Raw genomic sequence first — 14171 nt, 5'->3', positions numbered from 1 at the left:
AAGATTTGTAAAGTTGCTATATGTAATTAAGGGGGATGGGACCTAACCTAACCTATAGATATGGAATTGCCTAATAAAATCTAATTCATTAGGATGTAGTCAACTTCTAGGTGTTTGAACTTTGCTTTCACCTTTCGTTGGTTTCTTTATGATAGAAATAATGATTTAAATTGATAAGAGAATTGTTGGAAATGTAAATGGAAGAAGGGATAGATGAAAGAAAAAGACTTCATTGTGAATAAGATTTTAGTTCCACATTGAGAGTTTCATTGCTTTATTGTTGGTTTTATAATGTTTCACAAGTTTTGATATATTATAAACATATGCATGAGGAGAGTTTTTCTCAGACTATGTAGGATATTTGATGATAGATGGTTAATCTAGTGAAGAAGGTTTAATCCCTCAAGAGATTCATGGTTCAACCAATCAATGGCTTAAGCATCAATGGTTCTTGATTTGGTTCAATTTTGCTCTGGTTCAAAACTTAAGGGTTGGCTCAATTTGAAGCATCAATGGTCCACATCCATCTAGCTTGGTTCAATTAGAGTTGGTTTATTGACGCATCAAATGGTTCAATTTGAGCAGGAATTCACTTGACCTCGTGGATCCAATCTTCATCCAAGGAAAGAAGAGCCAATCCATCCAAGAGGAGAGCCCGATCTCAAAGCCTAACATCCAAGCAACCTTAATGGATTGGATTCAGATTCCTTCTCCTCAAGCCCGATCCACATCTCTCCAAACCGGATCCAATTGAAGAGAGCAATGCGGATCCAACATGCATTCACATGAAGCCATTCCTTCATCAATGAAATCCAAATTGAAAGAGGATGGGCAGACCAAATTGAAGCAACAACCTAAGAGCCCGAAAAAGAGAAGTTGAGAATGGTTCAAGCTTTGAGATTTGGTTCACTCGGAGAAGAGGACTGGTTCAAGTGAGCAACCACCGGTTCATCCTTGAGAGAAATCCGCAGCCACTCGAAGAAAACATTCCACATCAAACCTATTCAACCAAAAAATGTGAAGCATCACAAAGAAATGAGTATAAAACAATCAATTATTAATAAATAAAATGATAATATCAACCATTCCAATTAAATAAAGAGCTAAATAAAGAGTGAAAACCAACCAAACTACCTAACTTCTTTTTCTTTTTAAAGAGTTGAACTTGCATATTACTCCTATTGCCACACTTCTCATTTAATGATTTTTAGTAATTATCTAGGTTGAATTTGATAATGACATACGAGGAAAGAAATAAAAGAGAGAGAAGGTCATAATCAAAATAAAATATTGAAAAATATTTCCATATACTTAAAAAGACAAGGCTAATTATGAAAAATAATTTAGATTCCCACCGGTCACGTGCAAACAACGTGACCGTCATCTGATTCTCCTGTTCTAATAATGGTCGAGGGGGATATTCCGGCAGTCCGGCAATACGACTCAAAAATTTGGGGGCATTTTAAAAAATATTTAAAATTTTGGGTTCTCACTGAGATTGCACTGTATTACCTTTTTATTATTATTTATTATTATTATTATTATTTTTATCTCAAGTAAAAAATATCTCGCAAAGTGGTCGAAAGCGACGACAAGCGAAGCCACCACAGGAAGCACAGCGAAGCAAATAAACTCCCAACTCCCCCATTTCACGAGCTCCCCCTCTGCTCCTCTCCTTTCCCTTCTCTCTCACCTTCCCCCGTTTCTCCCTCACGAGATCTTCATCTTCCCCTCTGCCTTTTCTCCCATCTCTGCTGGAGAGGTCATTGCATGGAGTCCGCCTCCGCCGCCGCCTCCGGGGAGGGGCACATCAAGGGCATCCCTACTCATGGAGGCCGGTACGTCCAGTACAATGTTTACGGAAACTTGTTTGAAGTTACGTCGAAATACGTGCCCCCGCTCCGCCCCATCGGCCGTGGCGCCTACGGCATCGTCTGGTGAGTACGACCTTTCTCTACCTCTCGAGTTGCTTCGCCTATCTTTGATAGATGTTGCCTTTGTTCTTTTGATCCCTTTGTTTTCGCTTTTTTTTTTCTTCTCTGTTTAGTTGGGATAGATTAGAAGGTCGAAGAGAGGGTATGATCCATTCCGGTGATTCTTGATCTAGTAGAATTGACTTGGCATTACGGTTGACGCAGATCCAAAAACTATTCTTGAGGCAGGGCTTTGCTGTAGCAAATATATTAGTTTCTGTGCCTACTAGTTAGACAATCTCGTAGCTATGTGTTTACATAGAAAAGATCTTGAGAAAAGAAAAATGGCTTGGGATGATAGGCAACCGAGTTTCTTGCTTAAGAGGCTTTCCTTTGTATGGATTTATGGTTGTGGTTGAGCGTTACATGGTAGATGGCATTACTGCAAATAGCTATGATTGTTCATGATCATTTTACCTCCTTTTTCTTTCTGGAAATCTTTGCTGAAACGGTAATTGGTGGCATATGTGTAACTCAGCTATTGCTTTTTTAGAGTGTCTTTTAGTTATCTGTAAGATTTTATAAGGAGTTTCACTCGATAGACAGTCAACTCACTTCATAGAGCATATGCATTACTCAAGGACATGTGTGGTCGATATTAAAAATACAAAATATTTATTTGATAACTGCTACATATCCAACAAATAATACTAATCAATCCACTCAATTTATAATTCCACTTAAAAAATATATAACAATCATACAATGCAAAACACAATATAATGATGTGGAATTGGTCATATGTTAATAATATGCATATATTTAAAGTGTCTATCACTTGCAAAACAAATGTTGAAATCAACACTTACAAGTTACATGCTACCACATCAAAATCATGATTTATTGTTTCATTTTCACAAGAATTAATCTTCTTTAATTGAGAAAAATCATCACAACAGTAAAGCCCCCATTAAGTTCTAGAGCATAAATGAACCAAACTTAATTTTTTTCCCTCTCAGTGCATAGATGGTCCTCTTGGCCCCACTTTTGCACCCACTTGGCCCACATAGACACTCGGCTACCCTGCCTAGGTATCTAACTGTCTAAAGTGACTGCATGTTGCATATGCAATGTTTTCCCTTATCTAAAGCTCACCTGGATTGTCTTTTAGGACACTGGTCTTCTGTCCTTGATAGTAAGTCTTGGAATGATGCAAGAATTAACATGTTAACTATCACCCCCATTGTTTACTTACCAATTCCACTAGATGCCATTTTATGGTCTGCTTATAAGTGATAAGAGTAATGACTAGAAATCAGATCCCTTTCTGTCTATCTGGTAACTAGAAGTTTGAATTGAACGAAGCCATGTTAAACTAGCATCTAAAAATCAGTTGCCATCACGAAGGAAAATTTAGCCATCTGCTTTTACTACTTCATGCTTCATCTTTCACTTAAACTTACTTTTTTCACTGTGTTGTTCATTTATAAAAGGATGTACAAAACCATTATGCGTTGTATTAGTTAGATCTCTCATGCAAAAATGAAAGATTTCCTCTTTTCATTTTTGACACACACTCTCTCTCTCTCTAATGTCATTCAAGAGAAATCTAATGTGAAGCTTCTTAAATTCTAAAATATATCACTTTGGTTATCTTCAAATAAACTTCTCATGTAAGATCTACCAATGATCTTCTCTTATTATTTTTATTCCTTTTTGTACTTTTCTCTTACCTTTGTATATTTCATTGCTTTGTCAAGGTCTATTTCTTCCTCTATACTTATACACTAACTAAGCTTTGCATCACTTAGGTACTTTTGTCTACTGGCACCACATGCCAATTCCCAAAATGTTTTATTTATGCTTTGTTTTGAATTGATCAACTTGATGATGTAGCTGTAGTAGCATTATTTTGATGTCTTTTTCATTTAGACTCTACAACGACATTAAATATTATTGTCTTGTTGTCTGTCATATCACAAATTGAACTTCTTAATTTTCATGACGAGATGTTCATAGCCATATCTTAGGCTATGGCTCAACATTTGGTTAGAAGAAGTATTTGGCTTAATTTTCATTTGCTTCACCATTTTTTTTGTCATTATTGGTTCTCTAAAGTGTCATCTTTTCTGCAACATTTCTTCAAGAAAAATCTGAAATCAAGATAGTATCACAGAAATACTTCTATTTCTTTTCCTGCATGTTCTTAGTGCTGAATAATTTTTCTCTTCGTCACTGGACAAAACTGTTAGTTTATTTCTTCTCAATTATTATAATTAAAAGGAGCTATTGGTTCCTGTGTCCTCTAGTGCTGCATGGAATTCTCAGACTCGTGAAGAGGTGGCGATAAAGAAGATTGGCAATGCATTCGATAATAGGATTGATGCCAAGAGAACCTTGCGAGAAATCAAGCTTCTTAGACATATGGATCATGAAAATGTAAGTTTACTTTGTCTCAGCCTGACATGATTTCTTCATTGCCTAGTTTCTCTCAAGTTGTTTATAGATAATAAGTTTTTTATATTAACTTGATTGTTGTTCCTCTTTAACTTCTCCATGACTAGTCTGCATTTGTTAGTTTTCTGATAGTTGTATTGTTTCTACACAAATTCTTTATTTGGGTTTTGTGCATTCTAAGTGGTCACATAAGTAGAAATAAAAATTTCTGCATATGGCCTTCAAAATTGTTTGTCATGACTCCATAATTGCCAAGCTATGATCGGACAATTAAATTAAGGCGCTAGGCATTTAAACTGGATCACCATTTAATGCCAATCATGATTTCACTATAATTCACCAACTGTTTTTTGCTTGGTCTCTTTTCAACAACTGATTGATGTAGTACACTAGTTTTCTATGTTGGGACCTATTGTAAACATGTAAATACATAGTAATGTATATGTAAAATAATAAATAAGGTAACATATATAAACATCGTGGACTATCTAGAGTAATTAACCTTAATAATTTTCCCATTACATGGTATCGGAGCTATCAATTCCTTTGTTGAGTACTTCTCCTCCTTCGCTGTTTATTGCGTGCTGTCTGCGTTGCCATAAGGAGCAGCCTACCCAAGAAATTGTCTCATAAGGTTTCTCCTCATTCTCCCTCTGTCAGTGTGCTAATTTGTGGCTGAAGGAATCGATGCCTACATGTTTCATCACTCACAATCTATGCATATTGGTCATTTAGTATTGCACTGCCCACCATTTCTCATCATTTGACTTCCTTCTTTAGGCCTTTTTCATTGATGGCGGCCTATAATCTGCCTTAGTTTTGGTTGAAATTGCAAAAGCGCCATCAAGGCCTTGTTGCTCCCTGTTTGCAAATCATCTTCACTATTGAAGTCTGAGCTTGAAATTCTTTTATTCTTCACCGAGATTCATTGCCTCTGGTCATTAACAATTGCACTAAGTAGTTGAATTTGATCTGGTTTTGCAATTTGACTCTGTTTGTTTAAGTTGTTGCCATTTTAACCAAAATTTGATATGATGTCGTTGTGTACAGAAGTGTCACTTTCAAATCCATAGTTATTCCTTAATTAATGCCCAATAGAGCACTTGAAGATCACATTTGTTGGCTACTTTACTGTCTTTTCCTCTCATAACACTTCCAAGTTTTTCGACTCCCTAACTATGACCACTCAAAAGTTGAATGGACAGAATAAGGACCCTTGCGATGTTGCTGGTAAAGAGTAGTTTATGGGTAACGACAACTGGTACACTCAACAATAGACGTCAATACTCCTGATGTCCAGTTGCTTCTCATTTGGTAAATTTTTGATCCAAAATTGATGAGCATCTTTTAATGTTTCTTATGTCATGAGACATGAGTAAGAGATCTTTTCATTGGTGATACACTCATGCTTATGAGGTGATTAGGAATCTCTTCTTGCTATGCAAATCCTATACTAAGATGATAACCCACATTGGTTGGTTGCAAGCTTGCTTTAGGTCACACCAAATGTTCGAGTGTATTAGCGGCTACTTGCCACCATTTCTATGTTTGTAATGGTGGCATTCCCTATTCTACTATTCTGTGTTTCACATTCTTCTCTTGCAGAGATACTAGCATTAGAGCTTTAGTCACTCCAAAGTTAAAGCAGAAGGAAAAGATGTGAGCATGCTACACTCCCTCCTTGAGACTCCATTACCCCTCTAATGCCAACCTATATTACTATACCCATTTCAGATTCAAGTGTTAGATGTGACTTTTTAAAAATGAGGACATGGACACTCGATAAAAAGGGTCCAAATTTAAGATACCAGTAATGGGATGCAATTAATCTTAAAATTTAAATACTAATATTTGATTGAATATAAGCTAAGTTAATTTATCTATATTATAAGTTATCTAAACTAAGTTATAACTTATAATATATAGTAATTATAACTGAGTTATAACTAAGGTTTAAATTTCGAGCTGTATTGGAATTTCAATTTATGACAGAAACAATACGGTTTAGATATCATATCATACTGTGTTGATACAATTTTAGTACTTTTTTAAATATAAAATATAGTATAGATTAAGAATTATATTATAAGATTATGAATAATTTGTTCAAAATTTAATCAAAATAATAGTATAAGCAATGCCTATAATCATAAAGAAAACTAAACCACTATATTTGCAATAAAGCTTGACATCTTTATGACCATTCTACATGCAAGTGCTCAAACTTGACATCTTTGCAATAAAACTTTTAAGTGATTAATACTATTTAATTATGTATGATAATAATAATATAAATTTTAGATTTATAGCCACCAAACATCTGTAGAGGTAATATCATGAACTAAACAACAAGTGAACACCTGAAATATAAACTCAATAGTGATCATCAAAGCAATCAAATATTAATGAAAATTATTTTTTTTTAAAAAAAATTAATATACACTTATATTTTAAAAAATGTCAAACCATATTATGTGGCCCAATACGGTACCAAAATTATTTTGTTTTGGTTAGAGATTGAAATTGCGATACGACTTAAAATTTTAAACCTTAGAATGGATAAACATATAGAGATGAATTTGCCACTCTATGAGGGAAAAAGTGCTAAAAATAGGATCATCTTTTCATTTGTTTATTTTAATAATTAATTATGAGATTTATTAACTGATTTTGAGAGGTCTAGAATTGTTTATCTATGTAATAAGCATGGGCTTTATAAAATTTGTTAACTAATTTTAGAGGGTGTATTGGGGAACTATTTGCAAATAGTTGGGGATCTATTTTAAATATGTAAATACACAAAGATGTATATGTAAAATGATAATAAGGATTATATATTGATAGTGGAGACTATGTATGGTAATCAACCCTAACATTTTTCCTATTGCAATATGTTTCTTTTTTATTTAACATTTATTCTAACAAGGTCTACATGTTAATCTTCAGAATTTCCGAAGCTAGTCTGGAATGCCAAATATTTATTAGTTATTTAGTCTTCAGAAGCCTTCTATTTTTCTCATATGAATGGGGAACATGAGTGGACCTATTCAGGCATTTCTAGGATTCCAAATTTGATGAACTGGACATTACTATAAACTATGCTCTAGAGTAACAGTCATCAAAGAAGCTATGGTTTGGTCATTCAACATAATCCTCTTTATTGTGGTCCAGACCATTGCTACAAGGGTATCTAAGGTTGCTTCTCATAGACATTTAACTCTTCTCTTCTCAAATCTTCAGAGGGTCAATGGTAGGCCCTTCAAAGATACTTTTATGTCTGGAATATTTATTATTCTGTAGGAATTGATGATACAGTTTGGTTTATGTCACCTTCCTTTGCATTGATGAATTCTTATACTCTCTTTAACAGATCTTAATGCCTTAGCTTGGTTTCAGGATTAACAATATGGGTTGACAGCAGTTTTGACCAAAAGGAATGAGGGTGGTACTGCTAATTATTGAATTTTGTACTCTCCTATATTTGGTGTTTTGGAAAATAACTAAATTACTTTGTAATTTTAAAAGGGAAATTTTTCAAGAAGATTGTATTGGCAAATTAGGCTTGTTATTGCTGTTTCTTTTCTTTAGTTTAACTTGGTTACACCTACACTTGTACGATATGAGTTTTATTTGTCATTCATGTCCGTACCTCTGTCATTCATGTCCTTACCTTGAGTTAACATTTAGTTGGACTTGCTGTTTCATCTTTCTTGGACATATGTACTTGTATTTTAAATATGTAACTGTTGAAACGTCTATTTATTGAGCCTTTAGTTCTTACAGTGTGCACATCGTGATAGGTGTTATGTTTAATGTAGGTTATTGCAATTAAGGATATCATACACCCTCCAAACAGGGAAAACTTCAACGATGTCTACATTGTTTATGAATTGATGGATACTGATCTTCACCAGATAATACGCTCCAACCAACAATTGACAGACGATCATTGCCAGGTTTGATGCTACCACTCTGCTGATGGAAGAGAACCTGCTTGAAAGAGGAATATATTGCAGTATTGATATGATTCATGCATACTTTGGTTGGATTTTAAGATTGCCATGTTTGCTTGAAGATGTTTTTTTCCTTGTTTGATGCTTGTAGCACTTGTCATTAAGTTCATCTTCATCATGCCTCAAAATTTGTTTGTTTTTCGAGTTTGTCTCATTGCTTAGCTGAGTGCTTTACCACTACAATTGCGAGAGTTCTTTGAATCAAATACTTTCAGTTTTAGATGAACTTCGTATTCTTCTGCATCTATTTGGAGCATACTCTTTGTTAAACTAAGGTCACCAAAATACATATTGATTCTTCCTGTCAAGGTTTCCAAGGCTTGTTCTAATTGACTCATCTTATCACCTTTATCTTCCAATTCAACTTTACCTGCATTTACTGCCCAACTGGCCATAAGGAATACAATAAAATTAACCCTTTCAAAATAAATAGGCTGAATAAGGTGAATTGGATGATAGTCTAGTTTCAAGTTTCTTTAATTTTTTACTTGAAAAGTAGTTTTATGATGCCAACCTTTACTGATTCTAGCAAAATTGGAATTCTTTGTGTGTTATGAGACTGAAGTTTTTTAAAATCTTATAAAAGAGATTGCTCTAATTGTTTTCAGAATTTGAGCAATCATACAATATGTCATAGTTTACAACCCTTGGGATAGCTGGGTAAGGCACACATGCCTTGCTCATTCTCTGTCAATTTAGAAACTACATATCTGTGCATGTCAATGTTCCACAGAGTTTAGTATTCTCTTATTCTTTTCCAATTGTTCAAAAAAATTTTCTAAGCACTTATTTTTTCCCCTCTTGTTGGAATGATCAAGCATTTCAGTCCATATTTTAGTAGGGGTGGGCAAATTTGGAATTAGAACTCACATATAGTTCCTATGATGCATTTCTTATTTGGAATGACGAATTTGCAATATATATTCTATTGGTAAATGTGGGAATAGATTCCAAGACTTTGTCAACAACTACACATCACCTCACCTGTTGAATTAGCTTTGATATGTTCTGATGCATGATAGCTTGCAATACCATTAGCTAATTTTTCATCTTCATACTATGTATTTTTTTTGCAGTTCTTTCTTTATCAATTACTTAGAGGGCTAAAGTATGTGCACTCAGCAAATGTTTTGCACCGAGATCTTAAGCCTAGCAATTTGCTCCTAAATGGGAATTGTGACCTCAAAATTGGAGACTTTGGATTGGCAAGAACAACATCTGAGACTGATTTCATGACTGAATATGTTGTCACTCGGTGGTACCGTGCACCTGAATTGCTCCTAAACTGTTCAGAGTACACTGCTGCTATCGACATCTGGTCTGTGGGATGCATACTAGGTGAAATTGTGACGAGAGAACCTTTATTTCCTGGAAAAGACTATGTTCATCAGCTTAGGCTAATAACTGAGGTATAGTTGTGGCTAAATTACAGTTTAAATAATATTTTACTTGTATTTTTCATACTTTTGAGTATGTGGACTCATGGATTTCTGCTTCGAGTTTTTTTGTATCATTTTCCAACTGAATCTCATTCTACCTATTGGCTTAACTGGTTTCGATTTGATGATTTTATGGTTTTTTCCTTAGGATAATTTATTCTGCTTGGTCATTGCTAAACTTCTTTAATGCATTGTGCAGCAAAAGAAAAAGGTAGTCACGCTTAAATAGGAATGTGCCTTATGCCATTCTGCAATTCTTTCTTTCTTTTTGTGAAATTATGTTATTGTTATGTTTTAACTTTAAGATTTTCAGCTAGTAAATAATTAATTTCGCTGCTTCTGCACCAAGTATGTTTGTGTGTGCTGATATATTGTGCTACTCATCCTCTTACACATGCTAAACTTAGTACATTTTGCTTTGTTCAGCTTTTATGATGAGTGTTTGATCACGTTGCTCAAAGCTACTTTTTCTCTAGTTTTAGTTAAGTTGCACAATTAGATAACCTGATTAAGGTTTAAAGCAGCTAAAGAAATAAAAAATTTATTGTTGGCCTTTATTTTGCTGGTCATACACATATTGGGCAGTTCCTTGAGTGCGTCTATTGAAACTATCAAGCATGTTCCTTCTGTTGGGCATACTTGGGACACCTGATCCTCATCTCTGACAACCAATTCCTCTTCTGCAATCTGGAGTAATATGCCAATATCATGATCTTAGGTGCATATGTTCAGAGATACCACAATGATGCCATTGCAGTACCACGACAAGTGTCTGGTTGACACGTCAGGAGGTGTATCCAACTCTAATTGGTTACTCAGCCATATTATTCTTCATGGACTAGTATACTATTGCAAAGTGAGGCTCTGCATACTGACCAAAAATGAATAGTCAATGGGTGCCAATACTGCCCCACCTACCTGTCAACTGTTGACAACTTCCTTAACAATATGAAATCAAGAGAGGATCATATTTTACCCCTTTGTCACTCAACATGAGTCAGCCCATGCATGCCTAAACCTTGCTATACTTATTTTGCATCTAATCTCCTATAATTCCACGTTCATTGACGATGACTTTGTCTTCTCATCTCTGATTTTAATACTGAAAAATAAGTCTTCTCTATCATCAAGTATTACATGGTCATGAGAGGGGTCTAATGATGAACAGCTCAAAATATCTAGTGAGTTAAGTGCAGTTGACCCTTCCACATTAATCCATTCATTTTAGCTCTAATCAAATGGGACTAAGGGAAGCATCTCGCCTTCAATATGAGTCATTTTGCAACAACATCAGAGTCCATCCACAGCAGAATGGTGAAATATAGACTGTAGTTGCATGAATATAAATGTTTTTGGGTAAATTTCTTGTGCATTAGGAAAGCAACAATCTAAATATTGGATTTATCTTCCCAAATAACAGTAAAACATAACTAGCAATGGTAACATCTTGTTGATGGACATCATTGAGACTTGGTGCTAAACATGAGACTGATTGTTAGATGGCTTTTGTGAATTACAAATCTATGATGTTTACCTGTAACTCAACTTGTTTTTTGCACTTCAGATTTTTCTTAATCATAGACTAATGATTCTTAATAATCTGACACTTCAATGGGGGGTTTTTCATCATGGTAAGCTAATAGGTTCACCTGATGACTCGAGCCTTGGCTTTCTCCGAAGTGACAATGCCCGTAGATATGTGAGACAGCTTCCTCAATATCCGAAACAAAATTTTCGTGTTAGGTTTCCCACTATGTCGATTGGAGCCATTGATTTGCTAGAGAAAATGCTTGTATTTGATCCAAGCAAGAGAATCACAGGTTTGTTTGACTTCATAGTTGTTTCTGGTAAATGGTTAGGGAGCTGTTTCTATTTCTAGCATACAGGCTCACGTTTATTCTGTTGGTGCAGTTCATGAAGCTCTTCATCATCCATACTTGGCATCTTTGCATGATATTAATGATGAACCTGTTTGTCCTACACCATTCAGCTTTGATTTTGAGCATCCATCATATACAGAAGAGGATATTAAAGAACTCATTTGGAGAGAATCATTGAAGTTTAACCCAGATTCAGTACGCTAGAATTATACTAACTATTCTCGTTTGTAGCTATGATCACTCGAAACGAAGCCTCCTAAAGCCAATGTTAAGGCTGGTTGATGGGCAGCATAGCACATCAGTCTATCTGCACATTTGTGATTCGAAGTTGGGGCAAGGGTTGAGGAAATAAGGTAACTTAGTATTCTGAATCTGAACAGTGGTTTAACTGCCTATCTATATGTATTATTGAGAACCTTGTTCTGTTTTCACGGGTTCACTATCCAATGTGTGTTTCTTTCTTCATTCGATTACTAATGTTCACTGGCAGTTGTTTTGTTAAAGTAATGTACCTCTTATCTTTGGAGGAATAATTTATTATTAAAAATAACTGCTGTCATCTCTGGACATATAAAGATCTTTTGTCTGGACATATAAAGTTTATCTTTGTCATTTTTTGTTTCCTTCCCACATATTTTTTAAATTAGTTTTTTATTCTCAGCAAGACTTTTTATAACTTGCGGAACCACCAAATGATACTAGGATAAAAGGGTCTCATTATGTGAGGGAGAAGAAGAGAGCGAGGAGGAAAAGTGATAAGATATGCATAAATACTGATTTTGTGATTTTTTTTTTACTGCCTGTCTTTCTTCCAAGTAAAACAAAAAAGAAAAAAAAAAGCACATACAAAATCACAATCATCAAGTGCCCTTCTGATATCCGTCTTACACCTTGAGACTAGGCAAGGTAGGAATTCCAGCTTCAATATTTGTATTTGTTGTTGAAGATGACCTAGACCTAGGTGATGCTATATATTTGCTAAATGCCATATATAGGGTGAGCTAATACAAGGAATATTAGTGGGCTTTGATTGTTTGGTGGTTTATCCAAAATGTACTGAATCTAGGTCAAATATCACTAGACCACACAATCTTTTATGTAAATGATAATTTATTGAATTGCATAGCTAACTTTTTCTGATATTCAAATTATGTACTGGAGTTTTATATTTATCAAAATGGGTTTCTATTTTGTATTATATCCTTCATCAATAGTCGATTGCTTCTTTACTAGTAGTTGATTGCTTTGTATTAAATGAATTTATGTCAAATTATCTCAAAGTTGTTAAGATTTTTAAAATTTAAAAATTTTAATTTAGGTTGTGGAATCCAGATCTGAGTTTATAAGATTTTTAAAATTTATAACTTTTAATTTAGATTGTGGAATCCAAATCTAAATTTATGATATGTCTAAAGTCATCAATGAGTTTTGGTTAAAATTTAATAATGTATTTACAATATTTAAAATTTTAAAATCTTGATATATATGGTATGAACTAGGAGAGTTCTAAGAATCCTTTGGCGGTGTTAGTGAGTGAGTATCTAGATCTAGATCTCTTTAATAAACTTATACTAAATTATTTTAAGAGTTGTTAAAATTTTAAAAATCTATGACTTTCAATCTAGACCGTAAACCATAGCTCTTGAAAATTATCATTTTACCCTTATTATCTTAGAAATAATGTTACTCACTTTTATTTCTTATTCTCATAATATTAGTTCTTTCAATATCAAACTTTTGTATCTTGTTATCTAAAAATTGCATTCTTTGTATTCTTTTTATAACTATCATTCAATCATCAAATAATGCTTGTGCTCCTAACAAGTCGTGAGATCAAAGTAAATCATCTTTCATCCAAGATATTACTTTTGAAATTAAATGTTTATTCTACAATAACTGATTGACACCAAATAAAATAGAATTTTCTTTGCTATGATTGAGAAAAAGAGATAACTTTGAGTCTTTTGCTACAACCATTATAAAATATCAAAATCTCATTCATTATCTATTTTACTAAAATAAAAAATAGTAAATAATTCTCAAGATCATTGTGGATGTTTTACTCGTTTTCTTAATAAAAATTATGCTTTTATGAGTTTTAAATTATTAATGCTATTAATATTATGTGTTTTAGACATATTACCTTCAAATTTAAATTTTAAATTATAATTTTTATAAATATCATATAAATTATTTTTAGTATTTTATACAATATTAGCAGAATCAAGAGAAGAAAAATATTTAAATGAAATTAAAGTATCATGTACACATAACTAACATTTCATATAAACATCTAAAATAATATTAGAAATGTGATAATATTTTTTTTTCATTTTGCCTCATTGGTAATATACGAGGAGATAAAAAAAATCATTGTAATATAGTCATTTAAAAATTAAAATTACGTTATAAAGATTCATTATAACTAATGAGAAGTATGATAATAAGCAAGGGATAATTTTAACTACA

The 14171-nt window shown here is 33.6% G+C and overlaps 1 protein-coding gene across 1 annotated transcript; it reads left to right on the top strand.

Annotated features, from left to right (window-relative positions):
* The first annotated feature begins 1640 nt into the window (after window positions 1-1640).
* Window positions 1641-12262, top strand: LOC141843865 (mitogen-activated protein kinase homolog MMK2-like). The gene is made up of 6 exons (XM_074731882.1): window positions 1641-1937; window positions 4223-4352; window positions 8189-8326; window positions 9460-9792; window positions 11459-11642; window positions 11734-12262. The coding sequence occupies exons 1-6, from the start codon at window positions 1771-1773 to the stop codon at window positions 11904-11906; spliced, it is 1125 nt and encodes a 374-aa protein (XP_074587983.1). The 5' UTR covers window positions 1641-1770; the 3' UTR covers window positions 11907-12262.
* The last annotated feature ends 1909 nt before the right edge of the window (window positions 12263-14171 follow it).

This window comes from Curcuma longa, chromosome 13 (assembly GCF_044706935.1).
Source record: "Curcuma longa cultivar G26 ecotype Majalengka, Jawa Barat chromosome 13, ITB_CL_G26_1.1, whole genome shotgun sequence".
Taxonomy (NCBI): Eukaryota; Viridiplantae; Streptophyta; class Magnoliopsida; order Zingiberales; family Zingiberaceae; genus Curcuma; species Curcuma longa.
The sequence above is the reverse complement of the archived record's forward strand: the minus strand, read 5'-3'. Positions and strand labels throughout refer to the sequence as shown.